The sequence below is a fragment of the Lynx canadensis genome, chromosome C1, assembly GCF_007474595.2.
Source record: "Lynx canadensis isolate LIC74 chromosome C1, mLynCan4.pri.v2, whole genome shotgun sequence".
In the NCBI taxonomy this organism is placed as follows: domain Eukaryota; kingdom Metazoa; phylum Chordata; class Mammalia; order Carnivora; family Felidae; genus Lynx; species Lynx canadensis.
In genome coordinates this window covers 213,776,335-213,793,239 of record NC_044310.1, presented here as the reverse complement: position 1 = coordinate 213,793,239, position 16,905 = coordinate 213,776,335, and the positions used below count along the sequence as shown (strand labels likewise).

The 16,905-nt window shown below is 60.9% G+C and overlaps 2 protein-coding genes across 2 annotated transcripts; both read right to left on the bottom strand.

Moving 5' to 3' along the window:
• Positions 1-3,515: 3,515 nt before the first annotated feature.
• On the bottom strand, positions 3,516-10,837 carry CHRND (cholinergic receptor nicotinic delta subunit). The gene is made up of 12 exons (XM_030326407.1): positions 10,786-10,837; positions 10,377-10,522; positions 9,894-9,938; positions 9,283-9,392; positions 9,021-9,176; positions 8,712-8,821; positions 7,612-7,812; positions 6,316-6,427; positions 6,076-6,190; positions 4,588-4,792; positions 4,378-4,496; positions 3,516-3,698 (listed from the first exon to the last, which is right to left on the bottom strand). The coding sequence occupies exons 1-12, from the start codon at positions 10,835-10,837 to the stop codon at positions 3,516-3,518; spliced, it is 1,554 nt and encodes a 517-aa protein (XP_030182267.1).
• Positions 10,838-11,375: 538 nt separating this feature from the next.
• On the bottom strand, positions 11,376-16,715 carry PRSS56 (serine protease 56). Its single transcript, XM_030325999.1, has 13 exons — positions 16,417-16,715; positions 15,657-15,794; positions 15,257-15,304; positions 14,951-15,140; positions 14,463-14,562; positions 14,215-14,374; positions 13,819-13,961; positions 13,420-13,582; positions 13,056-13,232; positions 12,805-12,969; positions 12,661-12,723; positions 12,188-12,294; positions 11,376-11,810 (listed from the first exon to the last, which is right to left on the bottom strand). Exons 1-13 carry the CDS (start codon positions 16,514-16,516, stop codon positions 11,595-11,597), a joined length of 1,770 nt encoding a protein of 589 aa, XP_030181859.1. The 5' UTR covers positions 16,517-16,715; the 3' UTR covers positions 11,376-11,594.
• Positions 16,716-16,905: the final 190 nt, after the last annotated feature.

Genomic DNA, 16,905 nt, shown 5'->3' with positions numbered 1-16,905 from the left:
GTAGCCAGCCCCCTTTCCCTGGAGATTACAAAGCCAGGTGCCCCTTCTCCCCAGTTTGCCCTTTGGTCCTCCCCAGATTCGGGTCCCTCACCCATTTTGCAGAGCAGAACCTCTTCCCCTCTCTGCTCCCCCTCCCCCAAGACCACACTTAGGCAAGACCATTCATGGCTCCTGCTAAGTGACGGACCACCTATTCACCACCTCCCAAACCCTCTGCCCCAGGCAGTGGTGGTCTGGCTGGTGCTCTGACATTTCCGACTTTCCCTTTCCCCTTCTCTACAAGTGTCGGGGAGGAAAAAGGAAGATTGTGGAGCGTGACTTCCCTCTGGTATGAATTATGCCGCCTCCCTACGTATGAAGAGATTTCAACTCCTGTTTTTTCACCTTCTCTCTGCTGTGGGAGAGAGGTAAGGTCTCTCTGGTGTTCTCAGGAGGGCGGGTCAGCTGAGGAGCTGGTGGTTTTGTCCTGAAGGGGTTAAAGGGGGGCAACGTTAAGAGAAAAATCTTCTGTAGACATCATTTGTGTCTAATAGCTACTCCCCCTTTGTCATCTTCTATTCTGGAGGCTGGAAAAGTGAAATGCTCAACTCCCAGTCTCCCTTGAGGAAGGGGTGGCCACGTGATAACATCTTGACCCATGAGACGTCTGTAGAAATCGGCTAAGGGGCTCCAGGAGAGAGCTTTTTCTTCCTGATAAAAGGGGTCAGGAATGTCTGGCCCCTTTCCTGCCTCGAACACAGATGAGAAGTGTGGATCTGCGGCAGTGAGCTTGTGAGCAGGGCGACAACATGAGGACAAAGCCAACACGCCAAGGAGGGAGGATGGGGCAGAGAGCACAGAGCCGGGGTCCCTGGGAGCTCTGTGGGACAGCCGAGCCAACGAGCCAACCACTGTCTCGTAAAGAGGAAGTCTTATTTCTTTGAACCACAGTTCTTTGTGTTTCTGTTCCTTGAAGCCCAGTGCATCCCTAACAGATTCATCACTGTTTGAAGGAGGGTGAGTAGCCTTGCTGGCCTGGGGAGACTGTGTAGGGACACCCTTTGGTTTCACAGGAAGCTGGCCCCTTGTGGGTGTGACTTCCTGGGGAGGAAGGAGCTATATCACCTCTATCATTTCCATATCACCTATAAAGGGGACCGGTGCAGACAGCACCCTGGGGCTGCAGTGCTGGAGGAATGGGTGCCATTGGGGGTCCTTCTGTGACCCCGGGAAACTGGGCAAGGGGCACCCTTGGTCGGGCGTGGCATTTGGGGTGGTTTCTCCGGAAGGGTCGCTGCCACCTGAGCCGAACCTGAAACCGGGGTTCACCTGGCAGTTGGCAACAGTGCCATCGTGTGGCAGAGAGAAGCAAGGACAGTGGCTGAGGGGTCTGGGTCAGGGCCTCTTGGGGCTCGGATGGGGTCCGTCCCGTAGAGGGCGATTCCAGGGAAGTCTCGGACTTCCTGCTCATCTGATGGGTGTAAGTCCAAGCCGCTTTCCCTACCCAGAGGGACAAAATTAAAGATTCGTACCTTGAACCTGTGCCCGGTTCATATTGGAAGGCAGAAGTAACCAGGGCCAGTTTTGACGCTAGGTGGTTTGTCTTTTGTTCATTTCCTTTGACAGACAAAAAAATCCCGCCTTATGTATACCTGGGCCGATGAGGTCACCAACTCCCTCTGAGGGAGACGGGTTGATCTGTGAAGACCTTCGGTGTGTCCATCCAGGAGACGATTCGTTGGGCCCTCTGTGCTTGCTCCAGTCTGCCCACAGACTCCCTGTCAGCCTTGGATGTGGGAGACCACAGGCCCATCCCCTGTGACTCAGGCTCACAACTGAGGAATGAGTTAAATAACCACCCCTTACATTTGTAGGACACGTGTAAGTACCTTTATGCCCACTAGCAGATTCTATTTTCACAGCCCCTCACAGACGGGACTTATGACACACACATTTTGCTGGCGAGAAAACAGCTAATAGATGAGGGTGGCTCACCCAAGGTCACCCCGCTGGTGTCACAAAGCACCCCAAAACTTTGTCTCTTAAAACAGCAAACATTTACTATCCCACACAGTTTCTGAGGGTCGGGAATCCAGGAGCAGCTTAGCTGGGTGGTTCTGGCTCAAGAACTGGCTGTACCCAAGATGTTCACCAGGGTTGTGATCTCATCTGAAGGCCCAGCTGGGCTGGAGGATCCACTTCCAAGGTCACTCATGTGGCTGCAGGCAGAGAGCCTCAGTTCCTTGCCGTGTGGGCCTCTCCACAGGGCTGCTCACCATACCAGCTGCTTCCCCAGAGTGAGAGATCCAACTTTCAGTTGCTTTCAGCAAGAGTGATGGGGTAGGGAGCAAAGGAGGTGCCACAGTGTCTTTTAGAGCCTGATCTCAGAGGTGCTGCACCGCCACTTCTGCCTCGTTCCGTTGGTCACACAGACCAAGCCTTGTTCAGTGTGGAGGGAGGCTACACAGGGTGTGGATACCAGGAGGTGGGGATCACTGGGGCTATCTTGGAGGTAGGCTCTCATGTCTCCCAGCCAGCACCTGCAGCCTCAGCCTTTGGCCCTTGGGACAGGATTGTTGGGGGCTTCTTTTGGGGTAGAGTTGCCAAATTTAGCAAATAAAAAGACAGGATTCCCAGTTAAGTTTGAATTTCAGATACACGATGACTAATTTTTTTGGTAAACGTAGGTCCCGAATATTGTATGGAAGCCCTACTTTGGGGTGGAGAATAGGTGTCCAAGAGGGGACACGTCTTGGGGGAGGGCTGAGTTCTGGGGCTCTAGGATTGCGCATATGACCTGAGGTTGATAAGCTGACCTCTGGTCTTTGTGGGTGCTGAGCCCAACCCTTCCAGGTGGAAGTGTCCTGGTCCTCGGCTTCCTGAGGGACCCGGACAGCATCACCAAGGCAGAAAGGGCTAGGGAAGGCCATTTTGCAACTCTGGTGCCCCCGCCCCTGCTGAAAGCCTCCTTCCTTAGGAGCCCTGGAGAGGGAGGTGTCCCCGCCTCAGCTCCAGGTGGGGCTTCAGAAGCTGAAGACTGAGGGGTAGTCGAGAGGAGGGTGGCTGGGGAGCAGGGAAATGAAGGCACAGGATCCCACCTGCTCCAGCCTCACCCGGGGGACGGGGAGGCAAGAAGTGGCCTCTGCCTTCTGATTCCTCCCAGAGGGGTCCTAAAAGGCTGGCCTGAGTGGCACCCTCCCTGGCCCCTGAGCCAGCCCCCTCCCCCCCCCCGCCAAATTGTCCTGCCCTGACCGCCAGCTGATGTCCGCTCTCAGACCTCCTCGGCGGCTCCTGTCTTCAGCTACAGAGGACCGTGGTCGAGGAGTGGGGCGTCTCTCTTCCTTCCTTAATCTCAGGAAAGCCCAGCTCTTCCGGCCCCAGCCCTGCAGAACCAGCTGGCCTCGAGTCTCAGGGCCAGAAGTTGGCCTTCCCAGGAAGGGCTTGTCCTCTCTCAGACATCCCTGTCCACATGACTACGCCCGCCCCAAACCCGAAGCTGCCTGGGAGTTGGGCCAGCAGGGCAGAGCAGGCCTACCCTAGGCGAAGCGCTTATCTTCCTCATGGTAGGAGAAGGGGTCCCCGGGGAAGGGCTGAGGTGGGGGCTGGTTGTAGGCGCCCTGCAGGAAGATCCAGGCCGTGCCCACCACCATGATGGGCGTCACCACGAACAGGCAGAGTCGGTCCACTGTGCGGGCCACTCGGTTCCAGCAGTCCTTTTCCTGGGGGCAGGGAGACGGAGACAGTGGGGGTGAGGAAGGGCCTCAAACCACAGACCCACAGCCCAAGCTGGGGCCGGTGACGGAGGCATGGCCTCGGTGTACCTGCGGGGCTTGCCTCAGGCTTGCGGTGGATGGGATGTGCTGGTGTGTCCCCAGCAGGGCCCAGGCCCCCCTGAAGTCAAGGCCTCTGTCTGTCCCTCCACACCCCACTGGAGGGCTCCAGGGGCTGAAGAGGAGCTGGGGGTGCCTGGAGTCTCTCTCAGGGGGCTAAGGACGGTAAATCGTCCCCTCTCCTCCCTCTTCGCCCCTCCCAGCTAGCCCCTACATGAACTGGAAAATGGTGCCCCTTTCTCAAGAGAGAAGTTTGAAAAGTTGTGTGATGCTGAACAACCACCTAAGTCTGCCTTTGAAATGTCTGAGTATGTCTGGAGTATCAGACTTGGGGTTGAGCGGGGACAGGAAATGGTGGGCAGCCCGGCCAAAGAAGGGACCCTAAGGGAGCTGTGTTCCTGGCCCAGCGTGCCGCTCTGGGGTTCTAGGTGGGGGCTGTCCCTCCCAGGGCACCTGGAGTCTGCACCCACTGTGAACTCCTTCATCTAGGTGGGTTCGTGTCTCACGTGGAACCGAGCCCCCTTAAGACAGGATACACCCGATGTGTGGCAGGCCTGTGGCTACTCACCTCATTGTAATTGTTCTGGTCCCTCATGTGGTTGACGATGAAGTTGGCCCCATCCACGGCTGGCTTCAGCTCACTGAAGAGCTCCTGCTGGGCTTGCTCAGAGCCTGCTGGGGGCCGGCCTGTGGATACCAGGCCAGAGGAGGGCATGAGGCCTGGCCCCGGCCCACCTCCCACGGACGGGCCGAAGTCCCAGGCCACACGGGGACCCACGTGCGGTGGTGAGGCGCCGGGCCAGCCCGTGCCGCTCCGACTGCTTCTCAAACATGAGGTCACTTCGGGACTTGAGCAAGAAGTACTCCTCGGCCTTGGAGATGTAGCCCAGGGAACTGCTTCTCCGGACGAGAGCCCCCGGGCTGGGCCCATCCTCTGCTGGGCGGGACATGTGTAGCAGTTTGGGCAGGGTCTCCAGGAAGAGCTGCGGCAGGTCAGGGGGGCACAGGAAAGGTATTTGACCGACATGGGTCACCTTCACACACCCAAGCGCCTGTGACCCTCTGCCCGGCTGCCCCAAAGTACTCCCGAGTCTGACGCTGTCATCCATTCTCCCGATCCCCCGCTGATGGACACTTAGGTTGCTTCCAACTCTCCCCATTACTAGCACAACTCATTTGTTGAAAATGAATTATATATGAACAACAAAAAAGTAAGAAAAATGCCCCGACTGCTGAGCTCTCTTCTCCAAATGGTAAAGATCAAGCAAGTTGCTAAGGTACCTTCACATCCCAGAACACCTAGTGGCCCTGCCTTGGCTGAGAGGCAAGGACAGCCCCCTCCTGGGTACGCTGCCCCCACATTCCTCACCTTTTTTTTTTTTTTAATTAAAAAATTTTTATTTTATTTTTGAGAGACAGACGGAGCATGAGCGAGGGAGGGGCAAGAGACAGGGAGACACAGAATCCAAAGCAGGCTCCAGGCTCTGAGCTGTCAGCACAGAGCCCGACGTGGGGCTCGAACCCACGGACCGTGAGATCATGACCTGAGCTGAAGTCGGCGCTCAACTGACTGAGCCACTCAGGCGTCCCCCTCACCTTCTTTTTTTAAAATCAGGGTGTAGGGGTGCCTGGGTGGCTCAGTCGGTTAAGCGTCCAACTTCAGCTCAGGTCATGATCTCATGGTCTGTGAGTTCGAGCCCCGTGTCGGGCTCTGTGCTGACCGCTCAGAGCCTGGAGCCTGTTTCAGATTCTGTGTCTCCCCCTCTCTCTGACCCTCCCCCATTCATGCTCTCTCTCTGTCTCAAAAATAAATAAACATTAAAAAAAATTAAAAAAAAATAATCAGGGTGTAACACATCCAGCAGACTGAGCAAATCTTAAGTGTAGAGCCAGATGGAGTTTTACAGATGCATTCAACTGCGTAAACGCCACCCAGGTGAGATATCAACCCAACACCGTCCCAAGGGTTCCCTCGTGGCTCCTGCCGTCACTTCCTACCCACCCCCAGGGGTAATCGCCATCCTGATTTCTATCACTGACGGCTGGCTGTTGCCTGACCTTGAACTTTTGGGAGAGAAAACTGTGCCGCCTGTGCTCTTTAGTGTCCGGCTCCTTCCAAGCCCCCGTGTGCTAGGAGAGCCGTCCACGCCGCGTGGGTGGCAGCACATGGCGCTTTTGCACGGCTGGGTGGCACTCCCCTGTGCGAGCACGTTCTCCTGGAGAGGGACGGCCAGACAACCTCCAGCGTTTGGCCTAGGCCCCTCACCTTCTTGACCCCCTCAGACAGCACGTGGGTGCTGGGTGTGCGAAAGTGGATGTTGAGCACGATGACACAGATCACCACGACCATGGTCACCAGCACCATGCCGAAGAGCAGGAACCTGTAGGCACACACTCAGCCTGGAGCCCACGGGGCAGGGCGAGGCGTGCTGGGGGTGTTGGGGCGGGGGAGGGCGAGGGGTAGGGCGGGGTGGGTGAAGCGTGGCGTGGCATAGCCGTCACTCACTTGCCGATGAGGGGGATGGCCATGGACGTGGCGGGCAGCCGCTTGGAGATGAGCAGCAGGAAGACCGACTGGGCCAGGAGCACCGAGATGGCCATCGACGTCTTCTCGCCACCTGGGGGAGCCCGGACTTAGCTGCTACCTCTGGTCTTGACCCCAGCGGGTCCCACTGTGGCCCCCTCACCACCATTCGCGGTGCCACGGTACCTTGATCGACATCATGGGCTTTGGAGCTAGGGCACCTAGCTCTTCCACTTACTGGCTGGGTGACCTTTGGCAAGTAGCCTAACCTCTCTGTGCCTCAGTTGTCTCAACTGCTAAATGTCGTGAGGACAAAGTGAGAGAGCGTGAAACGCTCCTCACTCTGCCAGGCTCTGGGCAAGCACTCAGCGAACACCGGCTATCACTGTTGGCCAGCTCCCTGCCACGCAGCCCTCCCCAAATCACAGATCTGTGTGTCCCGCCCCGTACAGAAAGCTCCGGGACATCCTCATAGCACCAATGATACCCTAACTCCTAGTCCTCCATTCAGAGACCCCAGCCAGGCATTGCCCAGCTCTTCCCACCTGAGGTCCTGAGCATGTGGGGCCGTGGCCACTGTGGTCACAGGTCCCCAGCCCTGCCCCAGGGCCCCTTCTCTATCTGCAGGGTGCCCACCAACCCACCTCCAGCTCAAGCAGCACCTCTTCCAGGAAAGCTTCCCCCATTTTACTGCCCCTCAGCCTGTGCTCCTAGTTCTGTGGCTTCTACGGTCTCTGCCAGCAGCAGAGGCTAGATTGAGTTTGTCCCTGGAGCTCACTGTGCCTTGCTTACAGTAAGCATTTGAAACGATTCTGAAACCAAGCGAGCGAAGATTACACATGTCCTTCTAGAACCAGGTGAGCGTAGATTGCACGCTTCCATGCCTGGCTTCCTGGAGATCCCGTTTTCCGCCCACTCGTTCAAAGTGGACGGCCTTCTGTGTGTCAGGCCCATGGTCACACGTGGTGGCCAGGACAGACCTGTTTCTGTTCAGAGAGATGGTCTAGGGGTTCTCCCTAGGGTCCTGGGGAGGCCTGCTGTGAGCAGCAGAAGCAGGGTCCAAGGGGGACTGTCCATTTGGGGATATCGGACAGGGTCACAAAACCCTCCCCTTGGCTGGCCACCCGCGCCCCCCCCCCCATGCCTGGACCCTGGGCAGGGAGCCCCGGGAGTGGTGACCCCGTTGTGGCTCCTGGAGGAGGTGAGGGGGGGGGCTGGGGAGGCCCATGCGCAGATGCCCTCGGGGACAGGGAGGGGCTGGGGCAGGCTCAGGCTCACTGTCAGCCGGCAGGTAGAAGACCAGGTTGATCATGAAGGAGATGAGCACGCAGGGCACCAGGATGTTGATGATGTAGAAGAGGGGCTTGCGGCGGATGATGAGGTAGAAGGTGACGTCCTGGTGGCCGGGACTGTCCAGCGGGACACCGGGGTCCACGTTGATCCTGGCTGGCCGGTGCACTATCTCCCACTCCCCGTTCTCTGAGGAGGGCAGGAGGACACCTCGGTGTCAGGCCAGGCAAGGGGGCGGGTTGGGGGGGCGACGGGGAAGGACAGGGGGTGGGGTGGGGGGGCTGGGTGGAGTGAGCCAGCCCGAGGGCGCGCGCAGAGGAGGGTTTAGGTTCTGATGGTGGGCGTCTTTCCCTGGGGCTTGGGAAGGAGGTTTCAATCTGCAAGGGGGAAATTCTGCCTTGGGAGTGTGGGTTTTTTTGTTTTGAAAATATAGAAGCTGAGGCTGTGTGTGGTTCAAACAAGGAGTCTTAGAGATAATGACGTGGTGAGAGTAAGACCAATGCCCCCGCCCCCAAACCCTGGTGATGTAGCCGCCTTGGGACCTGTGTGACATAGGTTTTCTCTGATGAACAGGGGTGTGTGGTGGGGGCCCCATAGAAGACCTGAGCCCGGTCATAGATAGGAGCGTGGGGCGTTGGCGGGGGGCAGCATACACAACATTAGGATCGGTGGCTAAAGCCGCAACCACGCCTCTGGGCTTCCTGGGAACAGAAGACTACCCCCCTCATTTGTCAGTTACATCCATCCCTAGGGACCCTGTCCAGACCCAGGAGGGTCTTCTGGCCCGGGCAGAGGAAGGGTGGGGCCGGTGTCTGTCTCTGCCTTTGGGACACAATCCCCTCCTGGGGATTTCTTTCCTTTCAATGTGCTAGATTTGCGTCGCTAAGTACGTCTGCGTGTGTTTCTCTGTGGGTCGGTATGTGTCTGCGCATCTGGGTCTCCCCGCCCGTCAGTGTGCCTGTATGTCCACGTTCCAGGTGTACACGTGTGTGCCCACGTGCATCTCTGGCGGGGAGGCGTTGGTGTGACCGTACCCACGGGTGTGCGTCTGAGGGGCCTGCCCACCCACCAGCTGCTACTCTCAGCACCTGTGAAACCCTCGGGGTCGATGATGATCCACTCCACAGGATAGGAGCGGCCCTCTTCCTCCTCCTGCTTCAGACTCAGGGTGATCTCCTTGGCCGTGTACTTGAGTGAACTGGGGAGGGCAGCGGGGAGAGGGTGGTCCTCAGCCACTGGCTGCGGCCACTGAGGACGGAAAGGCCAGTACAGGAGGTTCACGGTCAGAGGCGCCCTTGTGGGTCTGGGGGAGCTCTAATCAGGACTGAGGGTGCCTCGAGCACCTCTCTCAGCCCCTGGCAGAAGGGGGTGAGGGCTGCCTGGAGAAGTGAGTGCACCTGAACTTGAGGGAGCAGTTCTGCCAGTCGAAGGGGAAGTAGGTGACGGAGATGGGGCAAGAGGAGCGGAAGATGGCGGGCGGCAGCCAGTACACGTAGCCCGAAGGGTAGACGAGCACGTTGCAGGCGTAGGAAATCTGGAAGGAGCCGTCGTTGCTGAGGGACAAGGACAGAGGCCACCATGAATGCCAGCCAGCTGGGAGCTGGCAGAGTTGGGGGAGGCGGAGGGTCGAGGGGATGCCAGGGAGGGTTGTGGCTCAACTTGTTCTCCAGCACAATCTCTGGGAGCCACAGCATGTCAGGGGGCAGGCGCAGGACACTGATATTTCCAAATTCTTCAGCATCCCACTGCAGCCGGGGGTCCGTCCAGCCCTGGAACCCGAAAGGTATGTCAGCAGTCTGCTCTGCTGTTGTCCAGGCTCCCCCTGCTCTCCTCACTTCCCTGGGGGAACACTGGACAGGGTCTGGGAACTGTGACAAAAGAAGTTTGGGGGAGGTGGGGGCAGAGTTAGGACTCAGGTCTGTCACGGACAGCTGTGTAGAACGTACACTGCACAACAAAGGGAGCATATTTCATTGTGGACACAGAAGACTTATGTCTATATTATGAACTTCTAATGGACGGCAGAAGAGTGTTTTCTAATAAAATCAGAATACCGTGACAACCTTCCCATAGGTAAAGAATCCCAATCCACCGGAAGTCTCCATCTGAGCTTGTGGCTGTACAAGGTGGTGGGAAGGGCAGCTGGGCCTGTGGGTAGGAGCCAGCTCCTGCTGGAGGCCAGGAGGATCCCCTCCTGGAGATCCCTAAGCAGAAGGAAGCACGGGCCCTACACCCTCACCCCCCGGCTGTGAGTGGGGTAGTCTCCTTACGTGCTCGATCCACACGTTAGTGGTGAGGGTCTCCTCAACTTCTTTCTGTAATCACACAAGAGCACTGTCCCCTAGGGCCCGCACTGCTCACCTGCACACATTCACCAGGCAGCTACTTCCTGCCGCCCCCCGGAGGAAACCACGGCAATTGGCCTGACCAGACTCCTGGCCCAAGCACGCACAGTCAGGAGGAGCTGGGCAGACCAAGGAGCAGGGAGGGGACACCCCTGAAGCGTGTCATGGGTCTGATATGGGGCACACCCCAGAGCTGAAGCTGGAGGGGAAGGGGCATCGGCTCGAGACCTGTGGGCAGCAGTGAACCTGGAGAACGCCGGAGCATGCTTCCCCGGGAGAGGAGCTACCACAGGCCAGGCTGGGACCTTGAGCTTCCTCCGTGGCCATCCCAGTCCAGGAGACAGCCAGGCCTCCAGGAAGCTGTCCCCGCCCTCGGGTCCCCAGCCCAGCCACAGAGGGGCCGCTCACCAGAGAGATGAGATTGGAGAGTGTGAGGGCCAGCGAGACCTCCACGCTCTCATCTTTGTGAGCCACAGGCCGGAGCTCCTTGTTGTAGCCCTTCTCTTCAAACAGGTGCCGAATCAGCCGCTCCTCCTCGTTCAGGCCCCAGCTGCCTGGGGAGGGACAGGAAGAGGGATGGGGTGCTGGGAGGGGGGACCGGGAAGGGGCTGCCGTGAAATCCTGCCAGGCCGCGGGGCTGGGCTGAGCTGGGGGGATCCAACCACTCCCCAGGAAGGGGTCCTGGCGGTCAACCCCCTCCAGAGTTGGGGTGGGAGCTGGGCCTGATGCAGGGGAGGAGTAGGAGGGGACCATGCAGCAGGGACCCTGGGTGCAAGTCCTGAGGGACCCTTCAGGGCAGGGTGATGCCCACTCTTACCACACACGACCAGGGCAGCCAGCAGCCCCAGCGTTAACACCGGCCCCTCCATCCTGTCCCTCTGACTAGGTCTTGTGGTGGCCCCTCCAGTCTACAGGGCTGGGGAATGTGGGTGGGTAGGAGAGGGGACAGGTGCTGGGTTGGGAGGGGGGGAGTGTGAAGGGAAGAGGCGGCCGGAAACGCAACCTGACACCTCTGGGCATGACTGCTGGGTAGAAAATCCAAGGCAGGTGACAAGGGGGTGGGGACAAGGACTGGCTGCTGGGCGGGAGCCCAAGGACATGAGGCAAAGATCCCAGGCTGGAATTCTCTGCAATTAGCGGTAGGGCTGGGGGCTGGGGAGGGGCCCTGGACACTGGGGGCAGTGCTGGTCAGTCATGCCTAGGGGAGTGGTGACACTCAGCTGTGGCTGTTTCTTGGGGGGGGAGGCAGACAGTATGCTGAGCTGGGGGCTTAGCAGCCTCTCTCCAGTGTCTTTGTGACCTCCGCCAACTGCTTCTGGAGGCAGGGCCCTGTCTGGCCCTGTCTAACGTCCACCCATCCAGTTCCCAAGAAAGCTCCAGAGTCATCTGTGTAGATCATAAATAATGTTTATTGAAGCAGCTGTGATTTTCCGATGGCACATCTGGGAAGACACACGGACCCAGGTCCCCCGCACCCCACACCCAGCCAACTGTGGCCGTGACAGTTTGTCATCATAGGAGCCCCTGGGAGCAGTAGGTCCTGACGGGGGGGGCTAGGGGTCCAGATGTGGTTCACGGCCCCCGGGCCGAAGGAATCTGAGGGCTCGGTGGGTGGTGCCCCCCACTCTACCTTGCACCCATCTGGGGTCCCTCTGCCTCTGCCAGGGCGGCCAAGCGGAAGGCCTGCAGGGCCTGCACGAGCAACCGGGGAAGGCTGCGGGCCATCGTGGCTGGCTCCAGGCCCACCAGGCCACCAAAGACCACATGCTGGCCCCCCAAGCCTGCCCGCACCCAGGCTCGGAAGAGGCCGGTCAGTGTCTTGGAGCCCAGATCTGCCAGGACCTGCAGAAGGAGAATCGGGGCTCACAACCTCACTGGGTCTCCCCCCTCGTGGCCCCCAGAAACTCTCACCCAGATCCACTCCCCTCCATAGCCCCCGATCCTGCACACTTCTGCTCACTTGGACACCCCCACGCACCCTTCCACTCACACCTTTCCCTCACAAGTTCCCATCCACCCCACCTAGCACCCAGCTTACACACAGCTGCCCTCCCCACCCTTTTCTCCCAAGACACCCCTGCCTCCACTGCAAGCTGCTGGCTGGCAGGTCCTCCCTCCTGCTGTGGAGGGTGCCCTTTCTGTCCCCCCTGCCTACTGGGGCTGACCCAGGTCGGCTTCTGAGGCCACTGTGAGCGAATGTGGGAAGCCTGAGGACCTACCTCATGGAAGTCCATGGCCAAGTGCTCTGATGGGACCTGTAGGATCCAGGCATGGGTGCCTTGAAGGGTGGCCAACTTCTGTTGCAGCGTCTCCAACCCAGGGCAGCCTGAAGGAAGAGGAGAGGTCCCGGGAATAACAGAAAACTGACACCAGCAAGGAGCTGGGAGAGGGATTCCCACCAGGACCCCAGAATGGCCTCCCAGTGGGCAGATTTCTTCTCATGCTACACACGGGGAAACTGAGGTTCAGCAAATGGTCTCTGCTGACCCTGAGGGCGGCCCAAAGCCACAAGTGCCCCCAAAGAGTCATCCTCCCTGCTGCAGGGGGAGGGGTCGGGTGGGGAGAGCTAGTCTGCTGGTTGCCCCATGGGTGGGTAACCTCTTCCCAGAGCGGACCTTGGGAGAATCCTCGCAGGGTTGGCCGCCCTTGGCCTGCTACTCTCCCTGCAAAGGCCGGCAGGGGGCGCCCTTACCGTTCCCTTCCTTGCGCGGCTCTGGTCTCCGCTTCGGGAACCGAGCGCCTGCAGCCCGCGATCCTGGGGAGACGCGGGGTTAGGGGATCGCCTCCGCCGCGCGGAGTCGGCGTGCGGGGGCCGGAATATGAAGGCACGGGGTACCTGGGTGTAGCCGCTGCTCGCGGGCAGGGTGCCTGGGAGGCTCTAGGAGCGACAGAGCGGAGCGAGCCAGGGCTGGGGCCAGACGCCGCATCCCTGGGCTCGGGCCGAGCAGGTCCCGAGCGCCCCGCAGCAGGTCCAGGAGGGTGTGCGCCAGCGAGCGCAGCTCTGCGGGCAGGACAAGCGTCCGGGCGGAGGTCAGACGTGGGCCAGGTCCCCTGCCCTCCCGGCCCGGCCCTGGGAGCTGGACTGACCGCATCGCCTCCGGCGCTGCAGGCACTGCTGTTGCGCCAGACGCGCACAGGCGATCGCGGGCCCGGAGCACAGGCGGGAGTAGAAGGCGCACGGCGGGGCGGCGTCTGCCTGCGGCTCCGCGGGCGGGTCCCAGGCCAGAAGCTCCCGGCAGCTGGGTTCCCGGCTGGAGGGGATTGCTACAGGGGTCGACGGGGACCATCTCAGCCCTGGCTTTGGGGCCTAGCGTCCGCAGCCCTCCCCTGAAGGGAGACAGGCTTTCTTGACGCCCTAAAGGGCTGGGGGGCGGGCGGGGTGAAGATGGGCTTGTTCCAGGTCTGTTAGCGGGACACTTCGGGGAGGGGGGAATAGGAATGGGGCGCTCACCGCTCATCTGCTCCTGGAGCCAGTCCTTGAACACGGCCACTCGAGTGTAGACTCCGGGCTTCCCTGGCTCTCCGCATCCGTCCCCCCAGGAGGTGACCCCGTACAGGACCTCCTTGGGGCGGGGGCCAGGCTCAGAACATGTCAGGGGGCCTCCGGAGTCACCCTGCGGGACCCGAGTCAAAAGAGAGGTACTACATTGACCTGCCCCCTCCTATGCCAGCTTTACACTTGGCAGGCAGCTTTGAATTCTCCTGGGGTTACTTCTTGTACCCATGTTAGCAATGAGAACATAGAGGCTCAGACAAGTTGAATGACAGCCTGACTGTGGAAGGAAAGAGGCTGTTCTTTCCCTGGGGAACCAGGACCCTCCGGCACCCTCCAGTCAATCAGGGCTCATACCTGGCATGAGTCGATGCCCCCGGCCAGGTAGCCGGCACAGAGCATGCTGCTGGGGTGCAGCTCGGGCCCCAAGGCCCTTTTGCAGGTGTCAGCACTGAGCAGGGGCACTCGGGCCTCCCTGACCGCCTCAGCCTCAGGCCCGTCTACAGGGAAATGGTGGAGGGGGCTCAGGCCTTCAGGGCAGGAGTGTCGCTTCCGGGGGGGGGGCCCTTCCGGGGGGGCCCCTCCCCCGCCCTGCCCTCCTTGATTCCTACCCCCCTGCAAGACCAGGCAGCATTTTGCGAAGCAAGGAAGTCAGATTCGCTACACCCCCGGCCTTCCCAAACTCCATCACCCCAGCACCCCATTCTTCCCACTCACACTCGCGCCTCACCCAGGCCCGGGCCTGCTCCATACCTTCGAAGAGGGCCCCCCAGCCCGCGATGGCGCAAGCCGTGCCGGCTGGGGGCTCCCGGGGCCCCTGGGGCAGGCACACAGGGCGCACGGCCCCTGCCCAGCTCACCGGCGTCCACAGCTGCACGAGGGCCAGGTCGTTGTGGAAGGTCCGCGGGTCAAACTGCGGAGGGGGTGTCGGCGCAATATCAATGAAGCGTGGGGTGGGGGTGCCGTTCCCGACTCCGAGAGCCTGGGAACTGTCCTCTCACCTTGGGGTGGGGCAAGATGCGGTTCACCGGCACCTCCTCCGCTTGCTCCCCCCGGGGGCCCTCGGCCAGCGTCACCGTCCACAGAAGCTCGTTCTGGGCGCTGCGGGGAGAGCGGCGGGTGATACGCAGGACAAGGGTGCAGCGGGTCCCTTGGAGACCCTGCCCTCCGCCCACAGGCACCACCCAGCAAGCCCGCACGCCGGGTTCTTTCTCCGCTGTTACTCGCGGGGCAGGGAGGGTGGGCCAGGGCCAGGCGGCGGTCCCCAGGAGGCCCCGCCGCCGAGCCGGGCGGGTGGTCCCCTGATAGCGGCTCCCGGGCTGGGCGGCGTGGGCGCCTCGAGGCCCCGGAGCTGGGCAGGGCGGTGGCCGCCGCCAGGGGGCAGCAGAGACCGGCCCTCGCACGTGTCGCCCGCCCGACGACCCCGGAAGGAAGCATTGGACCAAGCGTTAGGGATCTGGGCTGGTCAGGGGCCCGGGGCCCAACGTACCCCGCGAAGCAGTGCGCCGCGGTGAGTACCCAGGACGCCGCCACCAGGACGCCGCCGCACAGAGGCTGCCCCCCGACTTGCAGCCTCACCAGCCAGGGCCAGGCCCCCGGGGGCGCAGCGCTACCTCCGACAATGCGGCCGTGGGCACGCGTCACGTTGACAGTGCTCGGGCGCCGCTCGCCACACGGCCCTAGAAACGTGGCATCGGAGTCACAAGGGACAAGTCCTTGCCGCCCTGACCCTTGAGGCCCCTCCAGGGTTCACCCTGCTCTCAGCCCTAACCCCCTCGAGCCCTTTCAGCCTTACCTGGGGCGGCTGGATCCTGCGCTTGTGGCCTAGGACGCCCAGGTCCTGCTGAGACACAGACCTTTGAGCCTCACTGCTACCCTCCCACCTTCCCGCACCCCCGGCAGAGCCTGGGCCCTCTCCCTGCGCGCTGCCGCTCCCCTTCTGTTACTCCACCGCCCCCCCCCCCCCAGCAGTCAGGGTCCGTTTCAGCGGCCATAAACTTCTCACTGTCCCTGCCCTCCTGCCTTGGCACGCGCTGTGCCCCATGCCTGGCATGCTCCTGCCTCTTGGAGAGACCTTGTTAAGCATCATCTCTATTGTAGCCCCACCTAGTTTCTGTCTCCGAGAGGGAGTCAAGTCTGGAGGGAAGGGATGGGGTGGACAGGAGAACGGACGCAGGTAGTCAGTGCGAGCTCACCCGGGCACGGGACCGTGTGGTTGGCACAGCCTCTGCACTCGTGGAGTCTGTGCTGGATCTCCATTGCCACTCGATTTACTGCCCACTGGGCGCTCCTCTGGGCAGCCTGCAGCGCTTTCGTCCCCTGGGCTGACAGAGCTGCTGGGACAGAGGGTACAATCATGCATGGCTGGGGAAGGACCTCAGGCTCCAGCCCTGAGCCTGCCTTGGGAGACAGGGGGAAGCAGGTCAGGCTCCAGGAGCACCGGGCAGAATGGGGAGGAGAGAGAGCCCCAGGGGCCTGAGGGCCCAGCGCTCGGAGCAGATGGTCCCAGATTCTCAACCCACTTGACCTGAGCTGGGCTGGAATCTTTAAAGAGGGACTTGCCTTAAACATCTTGAAGGAAAAACAGCACCTCAAAGGTAGAGACATCACAAAACTCAGGCTTCCGGACAAAATAACTGTCACCGAGTTGCCTACCTTTGGGCCCAGATAGCCAAGGAGCTGCCCGCCTGGACCCCTTCCTCCTGCTAAACCCGGAACCTTCCCCAAAGCATACCCCTTGGCAGTGGCTGCCAGGTCCCCTTCCCTGTGCACCCTGGTCCTCCCCCTCCCTCTCCCACCCGTGCCTCCGTTTCTGGCCCCTTCTCCCTGCAGGGTGGGCGGAGGGGGCCAAAGGCCTCAATGAGTGGGGGTGGCAAGGTCATGCTCGCCAGCCCCACCCCACTTCCTCTGAGCTCCTCCCACCTCTGCCGCCCCCTCAGAGCGGCCCGGGCTCACCTTGCAGGGTGCTGGGGGGCAGGCGCATGTACAGTGGGTGCCCAGCGACAGACGGTAGGTCTGGGAAGGGCAGCAGCAGCAGCAACACAGGCAGCAGCATGGTGACCAATAGCCAGGGCGAGCGACCCCGTCCTCTTTCCCCCTCGGAGTCTGCCCTCCAGGTGCTTATCCTTGGGTGTCTGCCTCCCACTGCCTTTCTGTCCCTGGGCCCTGAATTCGTGTCCCTCAAATCATCCGACTCTGTTCTCGTACATCAAAATCACCCGCTTCCCTCAGTCGGTCCCTCACCTGGCCCTTAACTCCCGGGAGCCCACAGGGGACTGGGGCTTGGGGGGCTATATAGAGGACAGGCTGGGGGGGTACTCGGGAGGGGGGCCAGGGCTGGGGGAGGGATCGGGATGGGGGCTCGACCCTCACCTTTGAAGTCCCACGGTCCCAGCTCTGAGGCCCCCCTTCTGTCAAAGGAACCCTTGTTTCTGCGGCTCCATC

What these genes read in the sequence shown, in the direction of transcription:
- PRSS56 (XM_030325999.1), bottom strand. Translation starts at nt 16,516, where the DNA reads ATGCTGCTGCCTGTGTTGCTGCTGCTGCTGCCCTTCCCAGACCTACCG. An exon ending in GCAGCGCCGGAGGCGATGCG is followed by an intron (nt 12,970 to 13,055) that starts GTCAGTCCAGCT and finishes TCCTGCCCGCAG; the next exon opens with AGCTGCGCTCGCTGGCGCAC. An exon ending in TGGCCATGGACTTCCATGAG is followed by an intron (nt 11,811 to 12,187) that starts GTAGGTCCTCAG and finishes CTCCTTCTGCAG; the next exon opens with GTCCTGGCAGATCTGGGCTC.
- CHRND (XM_030326407.1), bottom strand. Translation starts at nt 10,837, where the DNA reads ATGGAGGGGCCGGTGTTAACGCTGGGGCTGCTGGCTGCCCTGGTCGTG. An exon ending in GCCATCCCCCTCATCGGCAA is followed by an intron (nt 6,191 to 6,315) that starts GTGAGTGACGGC and finishes GTGTGCCTACAG; the next exon opens with GTTCCTGCTCTTCGGCATGG. An exon ending in ACCAGAACAATTACAATGAG is followed by an intron (nt 3,699 to 4,377) that starts GTGAGTAGCCAC and finishes CCCTGCCCCCAG; the next exon opens with GAAAAGGACTGCTGGAACCG.